The sequence below is a fragment of the Ceratosolen solmsi genome, unplaced genomic scaffold (assembly GCF_000503995.2).
Source record: "Ceratosolen solmsi marchali unplaced genomic scaffold, CerSol_1.0 scaffold13, whole genome shotgun sequence".
NCBI lineage: Eukaryota > Metazoa > Arthropoda > Insecta > Hymenoptera > Agaonidae > Ceratosolen > Ceratosolen solmsi.
The window spans coordinates 5815702-5839029 of record NW_011948418.1 but is presented as its reverse complement, the minus strand read 5'-3'; the positions used below and the strand labels follow the sequence as shown (position 1 = coordinate 5839029).

Sequence of the window (23328 nt, the reverse complement as noted above, 5' to 3'; positions counted from 1 at the left end):
ATTTAATGAACTGATAATTAGCTATAATATTATTATAAATTGTGCTTTTGTATTCAACCTATAATTATTATTAAGAACAAAAATTAAAAATGATTTTAAAAATTTATTATATTACATTGTAACACCCTATGAGTTTCGAGTTTTCTTTCAAAATTATTTCTAAATAAAAACATTATAATTTCATAAATATCACTTATAGAATCATTTTTTATCATCAATAAACTCTTATTACAATAATTAAATGTACAATATATATTATTTTAACAATTATGACTAAAAAAATGTAAAAAAGTATAATTTTTATTTATAAAATAAAGATTTGTACTTTCAATCGTTTATTCTTCATTATGAATAATATATTGAAACTGATTTCTATAATTAAAATAAATTATAAAATTGTCAATGCTTATCATTGTTCTCTAATGATTTACTGGAAGTATTATTCTGTTTACTTTTATTACTAAATGTTTTGTGTCTGTTGGATGAAATTACATTTTTTAATGTTGCATGAAGAAACTGTTTATTTATCGTCTCTCTCTTTCTAATCCACCCACTTGGACCAATTATAGCTGCTCTTCTTGCTCCAATCTTGGCTTCCTGAAGTAAAGCCTCTGCTGCTAACCTACAAATTATAAATATATTCATAACATCATCTAATTTGTACAAGAATTACTGCCTTTTTTCAATTAACAGTTTGCAATAATATTTAATTAAAAATGTTCGTATAGAATATTATATAAAAAAAATAATGCAAAAGTTTTGAAGGAAATATATGGATAATCAATTTTTGACAATTTCTCTGTTCAAAGTTTAACATACCTGGATATATATTGATAAAATTGTTAAAAATTCTATAACATTTAATTTGATACAAAGATAATTTATTATTTATTATATTATGTTAGATTATATTCGAATCTATTAAATGTAAATAATTAAAACTTATTAATAGAGGTTAATGAAAAAAAAAAAACTATGTTTTGTCTTAAAATATAAAAATAATTAAAAATAAAAATAAATTCTATATTGTATGTGACTAAATTCATTACCTATTCAATGTTTCTTCGTCCATGACAATTTGTAATGGATTAAAAATTAAAAATTAGTAAATTGTCGCATGTTTTCGTTAAAACGCTATTAGTATTTTATTTCCATTCCATAATATTTATAATAAATATTCGATAAAAGTCCTCACTACTAACTAACCAAATATCACTTGCAATGTATTCATATTATTAATGACGTCATTGTGACATTCATCACGAAGTACTTATAATTCTTATATATAAAAAATATATTTGAATTCGAGTAATCGATATTTGCATAGAGAGAATAAATCATTTTAAAAAGTATTTACAATTTATCTATATATATATATATATATATATGCATACATATATACATTTAAAATAAATTATTAAAGAATATCATAAAAATACTGTACTTATAAATTCATTTAAATTATGATACTTTAATTTTATCATTGTAGGAAAATGTAAAAATAAAATATATCAATAAAATTTATGCTTTATGCACGTTTGTTCATCTACATAGAAATGTATTTGAATCTTAGTTTTACAACCGAAATAAAGACTTATAACGTTTAATAATAAAATATTAATAATCAAAAACCACAAATATTTAAATTGAATATTATATTATCGTTAAAAATAATACTAAATTTATCTCTATTAATATGAGGAAAAAGTTCTAAAGCAAATGTATTTAAATAATACTTGCAATTATAGTAATTATATTATAAAGAAAATCAAATATATTTTAAAACTTTGATTAGTCCTTAAAAATCATTATTAAATATCTTTATTTCAGAACGAATTTAGAATAGAAATGGAATAAAATAAATATATTGAAACTAATGATATATAAGCATTAACCGAGAGTGGGTATATTTTAAAGTTCGTATTTGTTTATTTGTTAAATGTTCAAATTTCCAAGTATCAAACGCATGCGTATGAATTAGTATTTTCCCATAAATTTGAGAAAATAATGAATTATTTATTTAAACTTATAATATTCTTCAAAATAATAAATTTATTAATGAGTAATATGTTCGTATATGCGTTGCGTGCGTGTACGTTTGCGCGTGTATGCGCGCATTTAAAGATATTGTTTAACTGAAACTTAACAATATTGATAGAAAAAATTAATCTTTACTCTTTGACTTAATTAATATTTCTAATTAAGGTAAATTGCCAGATAGTAGTTGCTGAGAAATTATAAAATAGTTATAAATTATTTTCTCTATTTTCATTTGTCATAATTAATAATCTAGTTACTTATACTACTTTATATGCGGCGCTACTGTATTTTTATGTCGGTACTATTTCGACAAAAATTTTGACGTTAAATTACAGTCAATTTACGTCATAACGTTAAAAAAAGTATAAAATCTTGAACAACCCGTTAAAATGTTAGTTTTTTGAGCACTTTACCATTGTTATTTGTCTATATTTTTCTTAAACATATTTGCGCAAAAATATTTTCTAAATAGTTCTTTTCACTTCGTTATCAAGATTAAAGAAGATATTTTATGAATTAAACTACAACGAATGAGAATTCCAGAAATAATAGTTGGACCAATGAACAAATTATTCTTCTGAAGCTGTTGAAGAACGATTACCGGCTTTCACTTTCTCAGAGGATTTTCTTTTCCACGTCTGGGTATGTAAGAGAAATAGAAGTGTTTACTTTCGGAACATAAAAATCTTTTAAATGATTCCAACTTGGTTTGCAAAGTACGTGCTTTGGCAAAATTTTATATTTAATATTCATTGAATTTATTGAATTCATTTTATTGAATGTTTTTATGAATATTATTGCATTATGTATTGAAACTACTTTTTTACTTGTTTAACATTTATTGTTTATGATTTGAGAATTTATCAAATCAAATGTTCAAGTTTTAAAATCTTATTAACTTTTTATGTTTGTTTACAAAGTATCATTTGCTTTTCATACTATAATAGAGAAACAATTATAAAAATACTCTTTTAATTTAATACTTAATTAATATTTCTTGTTCATTATTATGAAATAACAGTTTGTTTTAACTTATCCGTTTTTCTAATATTAATTATATTTTAGTTTATTTAAGTAAGTGACTTATTCTTGTTATAAACTTTTTCCTCAAGATTATATTTATAATTTTAATATTTTTATATAGATAGTATGATCATTTTCAGATTTAAGTTCAAATATTCATATAAATGTAAAATTGTTTGATATTATTATATCAAAATTATATTTATTTAGCATTACTAAATTGTTTCGCAGTACTAAAATCGATTATTGTTCTAATAAGTCTTAATAATATTGTAAGGGTAACTATTGTGAATACTTATATTATAAGTATGAAATTATGTATTTAATTGTAAATGAGAATATTTGAAATCAATTTTACTTATAGATCTTTGTATGTAGTCTTGAAATATATTTGTTAATACAATTCATGCATTATTTTTCATTCATAAAATTGTGCATCTACGCTAAAGTTTTATAAATACAATATAAATTATTTTAAATATCATTTTTTTATGACTACGTTTGACTAATAATACTTGGATTATTGAATACTGTCATATTATTTAAGATCTATGTCATAGAGATATTCGGTATTTTAAGTATATCTGTTATTAACCTCCATGTTATTGCTCGAATAATATACTAAAAAATCTTATCATTTAGTTTTTCATCAGTTAATAATGATCTATTTAAATATATTATATTTCATTTACAGTATAATATATATGTTATACTAAGCGTGTCTATAACATTATTTAATGATTAAAGAATAAAACTAATATTCTAATAATTAAGAGTCTAGTCGTTTTCGTCAATTCTAAATATTTACAATTTTATACATAATCTAATAAAATATTTTAAACCCTATCTATTATAAACTATTTATTAATATTGATATTTCAAATTATTCATTTTTATAATTATTTTGAACATTGTTTTCAGTAAATTTTTATTACAATATTATTCACAATAGTGCGATGGCCGAGTCTAGTAATTTGGATCGGCAAATTGAGCAATTAAAGAAATGTGAAATTATTACTGAAGCTGAAGTTAAAGCGTTATGTGCTAAAGCACGTGAAATTCTCATCGAAGAAAGCAATGTACAACGAGTAGACTCACCAGTTACCGTAAGTAATATAAAATATCTGAAATATTTTTATTTAAAATTTTACATCGATGATTTTCTTATAGGTATGTGGAGATATTCATGGACAGTTTTATGATCTTAAAGAGTTATTCAAAGTTGGTGGTGACGTTCCTGAAACAAATTATTTGTTTATGGGAGATTTTGTAGATAGAGGATTTTTTAGCGTTGAAACATTTCTTCTTTTACTAGCTCTTAAAGTAACTTATTCTCAATTACAAAATAATATTTCATAATAAGTCACTTATTTATTATTGTGAATCTTTTAGGTTCGTTATCCAGATAGAATTACATTAATAAGAGGTAATCACGAATCAAGACAAATTACCCAAGTATACGGTTTTTATGACGAATGTCTTAGAAAATATGGCAGTAATACAGTATGGCGTCATTGTACAGAAATTTTTGATTATCTTTCACTTTCTGCAATTATTGATGGCAAAATATTTTGTGTTCATGGAGGTCTTTCGCCTAGCATACAAACACTCGACCAGATTCGCATCATAGATAGAAAACAAGAAGTAAGTGAAATTCAAATTATGGAATATACAGTTTATTAAAATGATTAGAATTGATAATATGTTGAAATAAAATATAAATGTACATTCTTCCTTCAGAGAGCATTCATTCTTTTTTTTTTTAAATAAACCTCAGGTTCCACACGACGGTCCTATGTGCGATCTTTTATGGTCTGATCCAGAAGAGACACAGGGCTGGGGAGTTTCACCTCGTGGAGCTGGATATCTTTTTGGTAGTGATGTGGTAGCACAGTTCAATTCTGCTAATGATATAGATATGATTTGTAGAGCTCATCAATTAGTTATGGAAGGTTATAAGTGGCACTTTAATGAAACTGTACTTACAGTATGGTCAGCTCCAAACTACTGTTATAGGTACATAGTATTGATAAAACTTGGAAAAAATTATATTATACATAAACGTATTAATAGTTTTCTTTTGATAACGTTAATTATTAAAATATAGTTTTTCAAAAAATTGAGAAGTTATATTTAAATACAAAACTTGAAACTATATGCATATAAGTAAATATAAAATAAATATTTGTAGACAGTAGTTATTTGAAAATTTCATTTTATAAAAAACTTTAATTTGGTAATTTACTGAATATAATTATATTTTGTGTATAGATGTGGTAACGTAGCTGCTATATTGGAATTAAACGAACACTTACAAAGGGATTTCACGATATTTGAAGCAGCACCACAAGAAAGTAGAGGGACACCAAGCAAAAAACCCCAAGCTGATTACTTTTTGTGAAGTATTGATTTTTAAGAAAATCATTGTCATTTTTTAGATAAATATTTTAAAAGATGCTAAACATTTTTTATGAAAAGACTTTGATTGATTAAATACGAATTTTTATGACGACGGAAAATCAACTATGCAAATAAAAGTGCTTCGTATTAAATTTAAATATACCAATAAATTCCTGTAATTTATATAGCGCGCATTTTTAAATTACTTTTAAGAAATAGTAAGAATTTTTTTAAATTCTATTATAGCATCACAGTCTGTATGATTTTTTTTTTTTTTTTTATTTTTTTATTATATATATATATATGAGAAACCAATTTATACAACAAAACCTTTTAATATTTTCAACTTTAAGCACTATTTATACCTATAATATACTGCAAATTCACTAATTGTATAAGATTTAATTATAAATAATTATTACAAGAAAAATTAAAAATATACTTAATTTTATATCATCAATATTAATTGTACTCGACAAACTTTTATTTATTTTTAAAATTCATAATATCAATCGATAATAATTTGTCTTTCAAGTAATGTTCATTTTATAAAAAAATGTATAGTATAAATAGTTCGATTAAATCAATGAATTCATATTTAAATTAGATATTCACTAAATTGAATGTTAAATCAGTGGAAACCAATTATGTTTTTCTTTTAATCCCATAAAGTTAAACATTATAACTTTATTTTCCTATTGTAAAAGTTTAAAAATTATAATTATTACTTTCTAAAATTGTTTTTAAAATATTAAATGGGAATAGAGTAATTTCATTTGGTACGGTTCATTTTTTAGGAAAAGTTTATTTGAATAGTTCAATACAATTTTTTTTTTTTTTTTTTTTAATAAAATAACATTGTAACCTAATTTATTATTAATACTATTTTTTCATAGTAATTATAATTATACACGTTTACACTATCAGAATTTTAAATCAAGGATGTTACTAACTCAGTTAATTTTAATATAATTATTTCATATATAAGTCTTATATAAAATTGAAAATGAAAATAAGTATTTAAAATAATTGTTTATATTGTGGTGTCTAATTTATTTGAACAGAGAATAGATTTTAATATTAAAGATTTTTTCAGTTGTTCACTTTATAATCAAAATATTTATTTTTAAATAATAATTAGAGTGAATAATTTATTATTACAGTAAATAATATTGTCAATTAATAACCAATTATTCCAGTAATTTTCTTATAGACATTTCTATAAAAATTAATAAAAATATTTAATTATTAGCACAAGTAAATTTGGAATATTTATACGAAAATATTAATAAATAATTCTTTTACAAGAAATTAAAAGAATAAAACTATCAAAATATTTTAAAATTATTATTTCACAGCTATCAGTTTATAGTATTGAGAATATTTAAATTTAATTGTTGAAAATTAAGTATTATAATATTTTGTAATATTAAAATCTGAAAATAAAACAATAATATTTAAAGTATAAAACCTTATAAATTTAGAGTCTGCTACTTTCTAAGATTAACATATTTTAATCATCTGAGTAATTAGTTACCAATAAAATTAATATATTATACAATTATTTCCTAACTTCTCTAAAATATAAGCTGGAAAATAATTAACAATGTAGAAGCTTTATGCAATATGGTACAATTTATTAACAATAATTAAGATATATGATTATTTAATCATAGTAACTGTTCATAATAGGCTATTCCAGATATTAGTAGATGTATATTTTTAATTTAAAATTAAATTTTGTCCTTACACATTTATGCAAATATATTAAGTCTTGAGTATTATATAAATAAAATTTATTATATTACTCTGGTTTACAATTATTAAACTTTATTTTTTATAATACGCGAAAAATTGCATAATTTCTTATTGACACAGCTTTAAAAAAAGGAAAATGTTATTCTGGAATCTATTATAAAAAATGTTTTCATTTTATATGTTAATAGATCATTTGATCTATTGTATTGAACACAAGTATCGCACAATTCTATTAGGCTAGAATTTTAGATAAAATTGGGCGCAAATAAAGTTTGTCTGTCTTCTAATTTGATAAAATAAAGTAGAAGAGACATGACTTTGAAGATAAAAAAAATAAGCGATTTTCAATATGTTCGTGAAATAATATTAATAAAATTTTCATTTCGTATTTTTCTAAAAATAGTGTTATTTCAAAATTATTATTGAATAAATTAATAATATTATCCATATATAATAGAGCAATAGTATGCCTCAGTCGGTGACTATCATTCTAAGTTTTTTTTAAGGATCCAATATTAAATGCTACATAATGTGAAATAGCTTTGATATTTGAGCATTAATCCAATGATTATTTTAATATTGGAATTTAAAGTAAAAATTATGCTTCGTATTGTATGAAAATGACAAAATGATAAAATTATAATAAAATATAAATGTAAATATAATATAGTTTAATAGAATAAATTTTTACTAAGAAACTGAAAAATTACAAATCATATTAAATTTTCTAGTTATAATTAGTTTACATATGTAAACTTGCCTTTGAAATAAATATCTAATCATTGTAATCTACTGTTTCTATCATAGTTGCAATCAGAATAATTTCTTATTTCTTATATGCACTTACTTATACCACTACTCGCCATAAATAAAAACTTCTTTTTTAATATATCTGAAAGTATTATTTACAAACATGAACAATCATAATTTAAATATATCATAAATTTTTTCACACTTTTATATCATAAATATATAATATATATAAAATTATATAAAATAATATATACAAAATTGATTAACCTTATATATACACATATACATATATATTATAGATAACTGATTTTATTGTATTAATAATGTATGATTAGAAATTGTAATAAATTTTATTTATATTTTATAAATATATTTTTAAACTATATGCCGTAGGAGGGCTGCATAAAATGTGCATTAAATTGAACATACAAATTAATAATTGTTAAAAACTTCTTTAATTTGTTACTAGATACATCAGATATTTATAATAGTATAACAATATGATAATAATAATTATTATTATATAAGTTTATTGAAATATTTATTTTACAATGAAAATTCAAGTATTATTATGTATCAATATAACAATACACAATTTCAAAATTCATTTTCAATGAATGTAAATGAAAGATTTATTTTAAGAATTAAATTAACATTTTTCGTCATATATTTCATTTATTACTTTTACGTTAAAATCAATAAATGATCATTTGTTTTGAAAATTGTAATGTAATAAGAAATACTTGATAAATTTTGAATATTTTTTCTTTCACAAATAAAATAATAACATTAATATCAAGAAAAATAAAACGAGAATAGTTTTAAATATTAATTTGTTATTTTAGTAGAAAAATTATTTAGATTTTTTAGTAATTTTCATTTACATTCATATACAAAAGCATTTTTAATATATTTATTTACAATTATATGAATTACTTAAAAATATAATTAAAATTCCATATATGTAATGAATTATCAGTTATTACAAAAATTTGAATATCTTACCTGTTATTGTAAATTGATCGAGAATGAAATTATTAGAAATATTAAATAAATAACAAAATCAAAATTGTAGAATTAAATTTTATATAATAGATTTACATTTATTTCTAATATTGAAAATGTAATTAGTTTTTTTCGAAAAAAACATATATATATATATATATATATATATATATATAAAAATCTATATATATATATATATATAGATACACAAATATATACAAAATATTTTTTAAATGTATTAAAGTATATACAAAAATGATGATTTTTTTATATTACATCTCTTCCAAATCAAAATCAACCTCTTTTTTCACCTTCTTTCGTGTGCCCCTTTTACCTGCTAAAGTTTCAATTTTTCTTTTACGAGCCACTTTTTTCTTCAATTGTTTTGAAATTTTTCTTTTAGCAGCGATCTCTGGGTCAATCACAACCTTAAACGAATAAAATATTTGTTAATAATTCATTAGATTATAGTACGTCATAATAGAAATAGCATTTCCTTTTTTCTACACTATTTTAATTGAATTTTTTTTTTATATGAAGAATCAATGATTGTATATTATTGTATTATTGTCTTTCAATTAATTAATTTTCTAAATCTGAATATATTTTCTTTAAAATATTGAAAACTTTACAATTTTTTCTTCATTTCATAAAATTATAATCATGTTAATAAATTGAATTGTCAAGTATAATTCAAAAATATTACATTTAAGGACACATATTATTTCATATAACAATGATACATAATTATAAAATAACTTCAAAGTTCATTGATCTAATAATATAAATAAAAAACTTAAATAGTGTCTACCTGCTGTAAACGAGTTTTCTTCCTCTCTGCTTTTTTCATATCTATTCTCTGTTGTGATTGACTCAATAAACGTGTGTAATCTTCAATATTCATGTTTTTCTTTATCATCGTCGCAACTTGTTTCGCCAATTGACGCAGAGGAGCATTGGATTCTTCGATTGTGGCCATTTCTCTTACCAAAGGAGACATAAATTGAAAAAGTATAGGCTTGAGAGAATCAATTTCCATCATTACAATTACACCCGCCATCCACTTAAAAACTGAAGATCTCTGCAAAAAAGAATATTTTTCCGTATAATAAATTAGACATAGTTATAATATAGTAAATTATAAAATAAAATACAAGCTTCGCTTACGATAATAGTGGATTTTGGTGCTTGAGATATTTCATAATTTATACATTTCCTCAACCTCTTAAGAAGCCAAAGTAGAGATATGGAATTTTTATTATTTTCGTCTTGTTCAGAAGAATCGTCCTGATCCGTTTTTGTAATTGTTAAAAGCTTTGATATAAAAATTAGATTTTTAATAATTTGATCATAAAGTTCTTCAAAGTCTGTATCTGGTTGTAGCTGTGCGATAGAATCTAGAATTAAACTTCGTAGTTGTTCGATTGGATTAGAGTATATATATCCATCATCGAAATTACAATCTGCTGGGTTATTTATCAAATGAATGACTTTCTCAACATTAAGAGCAGCAAGAACAAAACCAAGCATCTGCGACGCTGCTAATCGTACCCACAAGTGGGGATGTGCCAATAATGACTGACTGTATTCTGTAAAATATTTAAATATTTGATGGTTTTCGTTTATATTTAATTTTTCGTAAATAAAATCTTATTTTTATTTTATTTACCTGCAAATGTATTTACGTATTCTGTATACTGTTCGTTTTTTAAAAACGTATGACAATTTGTACAAATCTTCAATAATAATTGTAGTACTTGATAAAAAAGATGATCTTTCAATTTTGTTGGATCTTTTATGTTTTTGCTTTGTATATCGTGATTTTTTTCTTTATGTACTTTGACAAAACGACCGCATTGATCATTATCATCAAAGTTTTCATCACTGTAAAATTGTTTTGTTAAGAGGGGCAAGATTTCTTTAAGTCGGGGTTCGAAACCCTCCTTTTCTACCATTACAAAAATACCACACAATTGAACCGCCAACTGTCTGTGTGCTATCTATATGATTAAATTTTATATATTAATTGAGAAGTGCAAATTATACATACATATGCATACGTATACACACGCGCGCGCGCGCACACACGCACACAAATATGTATTATAAAGTAAAAATACAAATACCTTTTTATCTTTCAACCATAAAATAATGCTATTAAAAAGTTTATTTCTTGGATTATGTGGAATACGATCTATAATTTCATTGATGCATGTAGCGCATACTTTTTTACAAATTGGATCATCGTCATTAATAAGCCTAGCACCAACTGTTAAGAAAAGGAAACCTGAGTATTCTATAAGTATTTCCTGCAAATAAAAATTGAATTACATTTCGAATAAATTACTCAAATTTTTAGAAATATAGCTAATTTTAAAAAGAAAAACTTACTAATGGAAAACTTGTAACAATTGCGTAAATCATTTCCAGTGCACTTAGTCTTCCAGGCTGTAATTCGTATCCCAGTTGGGTTGCGTAAAATGATATATGCCTTTTCAAACGTTTATTTAACGGATAGTTCATTAAATATGAATAAAAAACAGCACGCGCCTGTTTTCTGACATTATCTAGTTCTGAAGTAATGCTCAATGTTGCCACATTTTCCATTACTTGATGCATTTCAGATATAAAAAGTTTACGATGAATTATGGCTTTAAGTAAGCCAAAAGCTGTAGCTTGCTTGTCGCTGTCATACAAGTCCTGTTCTGCATACATTAGTAATACCTGTAGATTATATGTTGAATTAATTATTTATAAAATATAAGCCTAGCGCTTTCAATATATATATATATATATATATATATGTGACACATAAAATGATACAAAGTAACAAAATATAGTAAAAATTTTGAAATCAGTCAAATTTTTATCAGAAAACATTATTAAGTTTATTATGTGACAAAATAACAACACATCCACTTTATATGGAATAAAATTAATGATTTTATTGTATCGTTATCAAATAATTCCAATTATTACCTTGAGTTGATCCGATTTTACAACAAAATGCTTAACATCTCTCACAAGAACGGACATGCATTTGAATGCAGCCATCACCAAATCGAAATTGTCGCCTTTGCTCAATCCAGCAACAGCATATTTGTGTAAAATATTAAATATTGAAGTAGAAATTTGTACCGTGCAGGTGCGAACAAGAGGAAGATCAACTTTAAGAATCCAATTCAAACATTGTAGTGCCAATGCGCTCAACTAAATTATTCATAAAATTAAATGTAATTTAATGAAATTTTAAAATATATAAATTTTAGCGTTAATTATATCAAATTCTAGTTTTTATATTCCAATATTAATTTACCTTCACATATTGTGAGTTTAAGCAATCGCTCAATACTGGTACAAAACGATCTAATAAGGGTTTTAATTCGGGTTTAGCGACTTTATCTCTCTTCAACAAGATATGAAAGAGTCTTAAACTAAATTCGATCATAATGTGCGCATTGGTATTTTTGGAAGTCTTAGCCGAAATCTTTATACCCATTTTGGTCTTTGGCGCTGGAGGAATTAAAAAACAATCCGGCTTCTTTATAACATTTTTTAATGTCTTCTCTTGAACAGTCTCCTTTTCTTTTAAGTTTTCTGGCATGAGCTGTGGAATACTTTCGGAACTCACACCGTGCAAAAAATTTAACAATTCATTTATTTCAATGTACTTATTGTCCGCTAATCCCAAACTTAATCGTCGGAGAGATTCGACAATTTTTCTTATAGATTTATGCGAACGAGTACGTATTAGAACATCTTTCAACGGTACCACCACATCGATTATAGCCGCTAAAATAACCCCATAAAGTTATAGTTAATGAATAATAAATTAATTATATAATAAAGCAAAGAAAAAGATATTTTTGTTTTAAGGATGTAAAATATATACACATATACGTACACAGGAAATGAAAACAAAAAAATATATAGAAATCATATTTACGTTATTATAAATGATAACTGACTATCTTTTAATATTTACCTTTTCAAATATTTATTTTGTTTTTTAAAATTCAACAATAAAAATTTTAATTTCTTTAAAAACATATATATATATATATATATATATATATATATATATATCATAAAATTCAATAATTATTTTTAAAGAAATTATTTTTATATTATAAATAAATAATACCTTCGTCAACGAATTCTCCTAATACGTGAAAAATTTCGAAGCTTTTTGTACACTTTGCTTCAGATACATTTCTCACAATGCCCGCGACTTCTTTTTCCTCCGATGATGGACCAAACAAGTCTATTTTGCAAACACTCAAAATACTTGCTAAATTCAAACTTATGTGCTTAGGTTTAAAAAATGGCTTTAACGTAATAAGTACAGCGTGAATAGTAAATGCAAGTACGTGGACTTGAAAGCCACGGGTTAGTAAAGTATTCATTTCTTTGAGTAAATAATGTAAGTAATCTGGGCCCAAAGTAATCATAATACTTTGCAAGATTTCACGAGTTGTTCGACGCACAGATTCAAGACGAGATTTCAAGAATGTACAAATCTTCATGAATATTCTAAAAAAGAAAATTTTCTTAATATTCTAAATATAATAAACTATTCTAAGCATTCCAAGTTTCAATTTTCTTTTTCGATTCTATTTTCACTTGAAAGATTTGTTTTATAATATGAAAAAACAACTCTTTTATAGATATTTTTAGGCGTTTTTTTTTTTCAAATTATAAAACAATATTATTGATCCCTATATTTTCTTCACAAAAAATAACATTCTTTTTACTTATAATTAATTTTTATTACTTTTTATAGCAAACTATCAAATATTTTTGCACGAAATAGCAATTGTAGCACAGTACTTACCCACGTAAGTTCGCTTCAAGTATTCCGTGGGGTAATTTCTGCAATAATTTAACCATGGCAAGAGCAATTGGAACTCTCATGAGCTCCTCCTCCTCCAGTTCGTTACTGACTCTTTTCTTATTAACTTTGTGACTTCCTTCATAACGTGTCCTCGACGCTATTGCTTTATGAAGCTGGGGTAGCAAATCTTTCGAAATACTGTATACAAGCCGTTTCGCCATATGTTGCGTAAGCATTGTTTGTTTCTCTACAGCTGGTACATCTTTTGTGGCATCTTCCTCTACTTGCTCTACGATATTATCAATATTATCAATAATGCTATTGCTATTTAGAGCCTCGTCCAGGTGTTCAATCATAATCTCTTCTGTATTCTGCGTTTCGTTGATATCGACTTCATTGGGCTTCAATGATTTATCAGATGGTAATTCTTCGGATGGTTTCGGTAGCACATTGGCTGCTTCAATAGCAATAACAATAAAGGGAAAATGTTATTATTTATTAATTTCATGTGTGAAATCAAGCATACATTTAATATTAATAATATTGATAAAAAAAAAAAAAAAAAAAAAAAAAGGAAAAGAATTTGAAGTAAATTTTTTATTTAATGGTTCAATTATTGAACATTTATTAATGATTATAAGCTTAATTATTAAGAAAATTATGAAATATTTATTTAAAATATTGTAAATATATAATGTACGGACTCTTGTATACATTTTTTTCTTCTCTATAAGAAATATAACTTTTAATGCCTGAATATTCTTTTCATATTATTTAATTACATTTTTTTATTATTAATTTGACGGATTATTCTTATTATTCTTATCTTAATATAAAAATAAATTGTATATAATGTAGAATAGTATATGAAAATTGATTTACAATATTTTTCAATAAATAAGATTGGATTGCTAATATAACAATTTTTAATTTTATAACTGTGTATTTGTGTGTATACACCTTTAAAAATATTCCACTGGTATTAACAAATAGACAAAATTTTATTAAAGTATAAGCAAAAAATTTGATGGAAAATTGTTTTAAATAAATTTTTTTCTGAAAAAAAAAGTATATATACGTGTTTTTAACTTTTAAACAATTTACTAAGCAATATGCAACTCACTTGTATTAGCGATTGGAACTGTTAAATTTAGAGAACTGTGTTCCTTTGACAATTCTTCAACTTCTTTGTACTTTGATAAATTAAAATGAAAAGAATCTAAAATCGCAACCACGATCCTAATAATCTGTCTTTGAAATTCCGTGCACATTCTCAATTTAACAAGATAAAATCTTAAAACAATCTCGTATTGATTCCAGGGCAACAGTTGGCATACAACTCCAATTGTCTCGATTGCAGTATCAATTAAACTGTTCTTGTGTATATATTTTTCGTTGCATAAGTATGAGGAACATAATGGTAAAATAAACTGCGTTAGTGTTCTCGAGTTTGGCGCTTTTGTCATACTTCTCGCAATCTTGCAAAATTTCAGAAAAGCTCTGGATCTTCGATATAATTGTAAATGCTGCATATTTTCAAAGAAATCGACTTCTGGATCTTGTTTATTAGTCAACGTATGCAAATCTTTCAATACTGGATGAACATCGGGACATTCCATAGCCATATGCCCTATAAAAGCTATTGACTGAAATTTAATATTTTCAACTTTGCTCCTGATACCGTATCTGACGATTGTTAAAATTGTTTCTTCCAAAAGATATTTTCGGTCAATCGCAGAGTCCTTGAACTTTTTAGCCAGGTAAACACCGATTACTTTTAAGCACTGACCCGATCTATCCCTTATAGCTAAATCGTTATCGGTTTTTAAGAAAAAGAAACAGTTGAGGATAACACCAACGCCGAATTCCAGGGTTATTTCGTTTGCCTTAAAACGAAAATGTTAATACTTATAATATAAAATATAAAAAAATTTACAAGAAAAAATCAACGTAATTAAAAATAATTTAGGTGTATTAGAACTCTATAGCAATGGTATTTAAATTGTACTTTTACTTCTAAGTTGATATGGTTAGTTTAAATAAATAATTACAGTTATTATTACATAGAATCTTATATATACAGAATTGAATATTTGAATAGTTAGTTATATCGATAAAAAATTAATTTTTGAAAAAATTATTAAATGCCAGCAAAGCAATAGTCTGTAACATGTAAATGTTTATAAATAAATATATTACACTATCTGTACATGTACAATTTATTACGAAATTCGCTTTTTCGAATTCTTTATTTATCATAGATAAGACTTATATAAAGTTATGTTTCAACGCTTCCTCGTTCTAACGAATGACCTCAAATAAATAAATATCTTAAAATCTCTGAAATCCTATAAATGCATATTATTTAAAGTTAAAGCGTTCTTTTTGTTTAAAACTGGAATATTAACAGAATTTTCTTCCTTTTTTCTAAATTTAAATATAGAATTTCAGCTATAATTAATATGTTAAATACAAAATTTATCTTTAAAAGATTGTTAATATTGTTAAGATATCAGTATAATAGTACTTTAAATTCAATATGAAATAATATTATGATAGAATAAAATTATACAGTAAAATAATGAGAATAAAATACCTTAATTAATCTGTCAATCTCTTCAAAGGCATTTAATCTCTTTTCATAATCTGGTTGATCGATCCATCTTTGGTCATAAGCATTTAAATTCATTAATACCGCTTGATTTTTCTTCATTGTTTCATTATTTTTAACCACAATATTTAAAATTTCCATTAAAATTTTTCTCGATGACGCTGATTTAATTTGGAATAAAAAGTGCTGAATCGATCTTAAGTGTAATTCTGGTTTTTCTACGTATTTAATGAGATTTATTATTGTAGTCAGTAATTGTACGACTGTCTCCTCGGAATCGCGACATTTTTTTTGGAGAATTGGCAAAATAAGGATTAATAACGTGTTACATGTTTTAGGATCCAAAACAAATTCAGAAATACGTGAAAGAATAATTAATTCAGTTCTATTGGTAATATGTCTCGAGTGTTTCTTTAAATTTCTTTCAAAAAATTTAAGGATATCGGTAATGTGCGGAAGCAGAATTGCCGATCCGTAATTTATTGATTCATCTTTAACGATATCTAGTTTATTACAAACGATCGGAAGCATAGATTTTGGTTTAAATTCATCAACATCTATTCGATCTGGATCTTCTCTTTCAAAATCTTGGAATGTCAGCATTTTTTCAAACATATCGAGAAGCGTTTGTAATACGCATCTGTGTGTTCTTTCAAATAACAATAGCTTTACTAGAAAAATTAACGGCGTTTCTTTATCCTTAAACGTAAAAAAAAAAGAAAAGAAAAAAGAAAAAACAAAAAATTGTATTAGTTTTATGAATATATTTGATAGCGATATCAATCGATATACTGTCGTATTAATGATTATATTAGAACTAATTATCTATTCTTAATAATTAATTAATATTTATTGATATTAGACATTCAATTAACATAGAATAAATTGATTCGTTTATATTTATAATTATGAACTATTTGAATATAAAAAAAAATAAAAGTGTAGAATAACGGGAAATAAATGGCTAAATGATATCAAATATATCTATACGTGGAAGCTATAATTTGTTTTGAAGAGTGAACAGTACAGTATCGATTGATATCAGTTTGTATTCTACATAAAATCTTTTATTCATACCTCATTCAACTTGACAAACAGCGAATAATATCGAGGATTTTTACTCCAAGCTGCCATCATCTTTAATAAAGGCGTTGGGGTATGTATCCCCTCGATTGGCAATTTCTGTATCCATGGAAATACCGCAACATCGAATAATGCATCAATTTCCGAGCTGGACCAATCGTAATCCTCAAAATGTATAAAAAATCGAGCCAAAATATTAATGGAATTATTACGTGCATTACGAATGGGCATTAGGTAATTGGAGTGCACTTTATTAGTTTTACTAAGTATTGCAGAAATATGTGCCAGAACGCATATAAGTAGAGCAAACAAGTGGGGCAAAAGCTTCTCCATCATCTTCCCACCAAACTGCTCAATTATCACAGATAATAAATTTACAATACTTTGTAAACGTTTCGGAGGAATAACAGCCTCTAGATTTATATTGTTAATGATGTCGTGTACCATTTGTCGCAAATCTGTTTTCGATTGATTTTCCTTGTTAGCAGTTAATATGGGCAGATAATTTTGAAATGGTCTGAAGGCCATTCTTACAAATATCATCATTTCTTCCTCTTTTACACCAGCTAGAAACCTAGAAGCGATATAATAGAAAAATATAAAAGAAATCTTTTATTTATATGGGATATGATTTTTGTTGTTAATTGGTGTAATCATTTAGCTTTTAGAAATAAAATGACAAATTTACAAATTTTCATTATAATTTTGAATAATTCTAAATTGATGATAATATTACTCTTACCAATCGATCTATTAATAAAATTAATTAGGTTGTTAATGAAATTTACAAATTTACAAATTTACTCCTACCATTATGAATTACAATCGATGTGTATTAAAAATATTAAAACAATAATCCAAACGACGATTATACATTGAAATTTAGAAATTAATACTTGGTATAAAAATTATGAAAATAATTTTTGAATGAAAATGGTATGTACTATATTACAAATTATTTCCATTCACAGAATGTAACAACGTGCATAATGTTCTGCGGCAGGAGAGCATGTAAAATGTGTCGAGTTATTATTTGAATAAATACACAACTAGATATTTTAAATAATTAATGAATCGTTGCTTTACCTAAGAATGGTTTTTCTTTTGACAAGTCCGCCAGATTTTCCGCCCGTTCTCATTCCCACTTTTTGCATCATCTTCGCATGCAAAATGCGCATTATAATAGGCATGAGATCTTCACGATGTTCATCTCGCAAGACAATTTGATTAGCTTCATCGACGCTAATCTGAAAGCGAATAAGCTCGTTCTTCAAGTTCTTTTCGTCGACGATATTGTCCAGATGATCCTTGTAAGGCATGAGATATTTGTGCTTGTAAGTGTAAAGACACGCGAGTGAGGCTTTCTGAATCTCCGAATTTTTCGAACTGAGTAAATCGAGGTAGATTTTTTGTATCTCGGGTTCGCGATAGAGCGAACGAGTATTGGTGAATTTACCGAAGGTCTGTAGCATAGCCAGTAAAAGCTTGACAGATTTTGTTCTCGTTAATTTAGAATGAAATTCCTTCTGTTCACTTGCACATTCCTTTTCATTATTTATTTGGTCTTCTTCCTTTGTTTCATCATCGTCATTATCTTCCCCTTTCACTTCTTCCTTTGTTTCATCGTCGTCATTATCTTCCTCTTTCACTTTTTCTTCTTCTTCTTCTTCTTCTTCTTCTTCTTTTTCTTTTTCTTCTTCTTCTTCTTCTATATGACCATCGCTATCTTGTAAATCTTGTTTAATTAATACATAAAGAGCAGTTTAAAAATTACAAGTAGAAAAATGAATGTATAATTTATAATTTTAGAATTTAGAATTTATAAAAAATGAATTATCAACACGCGCGAAGCAACATTTAAGCGCTAAATTTTATGTCAAGATATACATTACAGATTACCTTCGAATGAAAATGTTTATGTAAATCAACACGTGGGCGGAAGGATAAATCAAACTTTATTTTAAAAAATAATGAAATACAATGAAATAAATATCTTGCGATGATATAAAGAAATTTTTATAAAGTAACGTTCTTATTTAAATGAATTAATAGGCCCACGAGTCTTCGGAGTCAACAAAATAACGATCACTTTACAAGAATAATCATGATAAATTATCAACATGTTAAAAATTAGTATTTAGAAGCCATTTTACCTTGTTCGTCATTGGAATTGATCTCTTGTTCTCGTTTCAAGATATTACAAGATTTGGCATCTTCCGAGTCCGACTTGAAAAAATGACAATCAACGAAGTCGATGAATACACCGACAAAGTCGCGATTCTTTACCTCGCAATAATTAACAATCTGATGCATACACTTCCATAGCAAGAATGTGTAATTGTCGTGATCCACTTTATCAGAAGAAGAAAAAAGTCGACTAATCATATTGGATAATATATCGCATTCAAAAAATGGTACCTCGGGTGTGACCTCCAGTTTATTTTCATTTTTCAACTTTGAGAGAAAAAGCGGCCAGAATTGCGAGCACTCGTCGGTAGCATATGATATTAAGACTTCGCAAACGGGATCCCACAACAGTGAAAAGTTTATGTAAAGATTGCCAAAGAGATAATGCAGTGGAGCATCTTTATAATTCGCATCCAATCGACTAATAGCGGCACCTCGAAAGTCGAGAGCCCGTAAACCTTGTAATCTTTCTCGATATTTGTGAAGCGTTATCGGCTCACTTTCCACTAGGTACGGCAATTCAAATGCATTTTTGAAATCTGCATTATTTGCAGAACGATCCATACTATTTGTAAAGTGATTCAAGCCAGGCATATTTGAAAATAATGAGTATATATGCGATGTGGTCAGTCGAATAATGGGATTCATCGAACCTAATATGACAAACGTAAGATTATGAATTAATTGATCGCGTCTGTTTTTAATTAAAAACGAAAAATCGATCATATTTACATTCTTATTAATCATTTTTAGAGATTTCAGAATTATTTGATGAAACGCAAGAAAATCTTGTTTATCATTAATTAATAATATCATTAAAACATTTAGCATTGCTTTACAAAATACTTTATTAAATATTTGTAAATTTTATAAACGAATGAACCATTAGACCTTTAATGAATTCATTGGTTCACATTACTTTGATATACAAGTACATTGCGTTGTTATTAAAAAAAAAAAAAAATTGCCTTACTCTTTGTAAATTATATTATATTGTATTTTTTTTAAGAATTATTAACCGTAAAGAAATAAAAAATATGCAATGTTTACCTAATTTCGAAGCCAATGTTTGATGAAGCTTGTCAAAGTTAATTTTATTGAAATATTCCTCGGAGTGATTTGAATTTTTGAGATAAGTAAGACCGAGGTCTAAAGCATTTAGTACTGAAATATCATTCTGGTGTAAATTTAATGCCGACAATAAATCATTATTCCAAGAAACATGCTCACTTATCAAACAATGAAAATCATCAGGTTTCATAATATGAATAACAGATTCCATTGTCAAAATAAATGAAAAATTTACCCTTTGCCGGTGATGCTTTTCCTGTAATACTCTTTTAAATAAGAAAACAAAAATTTCAATCAATTTTAAACGAAGTTGTTCTTGTAAATGAGTCAAATGTGGTAATATAATTAAAACTTTCAAAGCATCTTCTGTAATGTCACGTTCTTTTAAAGAATCCAAAATCTTTGTTAGAAATATAGTGCTATCCATGCAACGAATATCCAAATTAAATTTAATCCATTTATCAAAATTTATACCACACAGAATTGGAGGAGATTTTGCTTCAATAATTTTTGCCAACAATTGAAGCATTTTTTCATCCATGGTAGAAAATATACTTTTCTTCAATATTTGTGGCAATACTAGACTTTCGAAAGCTGAATACGTAATAAGTTTTTCAGTAATCTGTATTAATAAATCTTGATCATTGATAGATAACAGTTTTATAATTAAAAAACTTGAAGTCTCTTGCAATAATGTTATATTCGATGCAAGAAGAGTTACGGTAACAGCATTAATAATTTCCTGTAAAACTCCTCTACTATTCTGATATTTATCAATCATTTCACATAATTTTTTAGACCAAATTAAAGAATCTTTGAGCATTTGTCCACCTTTATAATTTATTACAATTTGTATTAATTGTAATAAACTAACCAATGAATTATCAGAGAATGCATCTATTTCTTTAAAAATTACAGTCCAAAATATATCACATTTGTTAGGATTGATTTCATGCGCAATACAGGAAAATACCGTAGACAGTACTTCGATAAGAAGTTGCTGATTTATTAATGGATTTAACAAAGCGTTAATGTATAAAGTTAAAATAGTTTCAGTACATGAATGAAATTGACCCGCAATACCAGAAAGTACATGAAATAATAACTTTCCACAGCCAGCCACTCCATCTCGTCTAACTTCCAAAGTTTGAAGTACTAGTTTTAAAAATGCCTCTTTCTCCTTTACTTTTCGTACCACAAAAGCAAAACTTTCGGCAGCAAAATTATTTACATAAGGTGGATACGTATCTGCTAATAACGGGACAAGTATATCAAAGACCTTATCTACATTCTTGATTATGTAACGCCATTGAAATTTAAATAAATAGGCCAACGTGGTAAAAGTATGTTCAAGTTGCTCAGCATCTTTCGTATATAATAAGCTAGTAATACTTGCTAAAAATTCTGGAAAGTATGGATAAAAATCTAATTGCAAGTCCTTGACCACGGCAATTGTTAATCTAAACAAAACAAATAATGTTCATAATTATTAACGAATGTTGAAATAATTTAAGAAAATCAAAAGTAAAAAATTATAGTAATTATAGTAAAATTTTAGTAATTATATTAATGCTAATTTTATTGGTAAAGTAATTTTTTATCAAGACTTACTCAAAAATCGAATAGAGGCATAATGGATCTTTTAATTTTAAATACTTCAGTAGCGTATCGATAACGTGTTGCTTTTTATTAAGTAATTGTGGTAAAGTAATTATATCTACCACTTCTTTCCTGAAGTTGCAATAGTTCTCGGAAAGATTAAGAAAATTCCATTTTTGAACACATTGATAAAAGTATGTTTCAGTTTCATTATGAACTATTTCATTAAAATGTGCAACTTTATGAAAGACATCGATATCGATTTCGTTTACCCTCTCCAAAAATGGTTTAAACTGCAATTTAAAAGAAAATATTAGTATAAACAAACATCTGTATAAAAAAAATTATATCAAAATTATTAAGTTCAATAACAATATTCTGTTTACTTATCCATTAATAATAAGACAAATTTAATAAGTACTACATCGAATTTTAATTACATGATTTTATCAAAACTGTCTTATTATTAAATTAATAATATTTGTATTAACTTAAATACGAAGTAAAATAAAAAAATGTATAAATAAATTAATTTATTTGAATGTACGGATAAAAAAACATTCTATAAAAAACAAAAAAATTACTATTATTATAAACCAATATAAGATAAGAAAAATTTAATTTAGAAATAAATAAGTTATAATCAGATTATACTCACCTTAAAAGTATTAGTTTCTTTATGTTTGGTTGGCTTAGTCTTCATTATGGGATTTAAAATTTGTCACTAATCTCTTTTACAATTAATTAATTTTTTTTACTACATTCCATGTGTTTAAAGAGTAGTTAATAACAAAATTGCCTTAACCTTAAAAAGGCGCCGCCGCGTGTAGACTACAAACACGTGTAGTTAGTTAAATCTCCTCACTACTGGTATTCTGTAGCAGATGAATTTGATCAGTAATCCGAGTACTCCTACTCAATACCCATCGACTAAATGGATTCCATTCGTTGGGTGCAGAATCAT

At 25.4% G+C, this 23328-nt stretch overlaps 3 protein-coding genes across 4 annotated transcripts; 1 reads left to right on the top strand and 2 right to left on the bottom strand.

The window, feature by feature from the left end:
* Window positions 1-362: 362 nt before the first annotated feature.
* Window positions 363-1250, bottom strand: LOC105360165 (uncharacterized). The gene is made up of 2 exons (XM_011496977.1): window positions 1050-1250; window positions 363-622 (listed from the first exon to the last, which is right to left on the bottom strand). Exons 1-2 carry the CDS (start codon window positions 1070-1072, stop codon window positions 400-402), a joined length of 246 nt encoding a protein of 81 aa, XP_011495279.1. The 5' UTR covers window positions 1073-1250; the 3' UTR covers window positions 363-399.
* Window positions 1251-2412: 1162 nt separating this feature from the next.
* Window positions 2413-5663, top strand: Pp4-19C (protein phosphatase 19C). 2 transcript variants are annotated; one of them, XM_011496974.1, is made up of 6 exons: window positions 2413-2682; window positions 3985-4169; window positions 4234-4386; window positions 4456-4707; window positions 4841-5079; window positions 5335-5663. In XM_011496974.1, the coding sequence occupies exons 2-6, from the start codon at window positions 4020-4022 to the stop codon at window positions 5462-5464; spliced, it is 924 nt and encodes a 307-aa protein (XP_011495276.1). In that variant the 5' UTR covers window positions 2413-2682; window positions 3985-4019; the 3' UTR covers window positions 5465-5663. The 2 variants fall into 2 exon arrangements, with proteins under 2 accessions (XP_011495276.1, XP_011495278.1); XM_011496976.1 differs by having other exon boundaries at window positions 2679-2756.
* A 3588-nt stretch (window positions 5664-9251) lies between these two features.
* On the bottom strand, window positions 9252-23085 carry LOC105360404 (small subunit processome component 20 homolog). Its single transcript, XM_011497299.1, has 18 exons — window positions 23023-23085; window positions 22377-22657; window positions 20745-22225; window positions 19661-20347; window positions 18594-19161; window positions 17502-18081; window positions 16410-17123; window positions 14937-15699; window positions 13814-14270; window positions 13124-13512; window positions 12296-12771; window positions 11959-12189; window positions 11371-11703; window positions 11106-11288; window positions 10649-10979; window positions 10147-10568; window positions 9791-10060; window positions 9252-9407 (listed from the first exon to the last, which is right to left on the bottom strand). The coding sequence occupies exons 1-18, from the start codon at window positions 23065-23067 to the stop codon at window positions 9252-9254; spliced, it is 8367 nt and encodes a 2788-aa protein (XP_011495601.1). The 5' UTR covers window positions 23068-23085.
* Window positions 23086-23328: the final 243 nt, after the last annotated feature.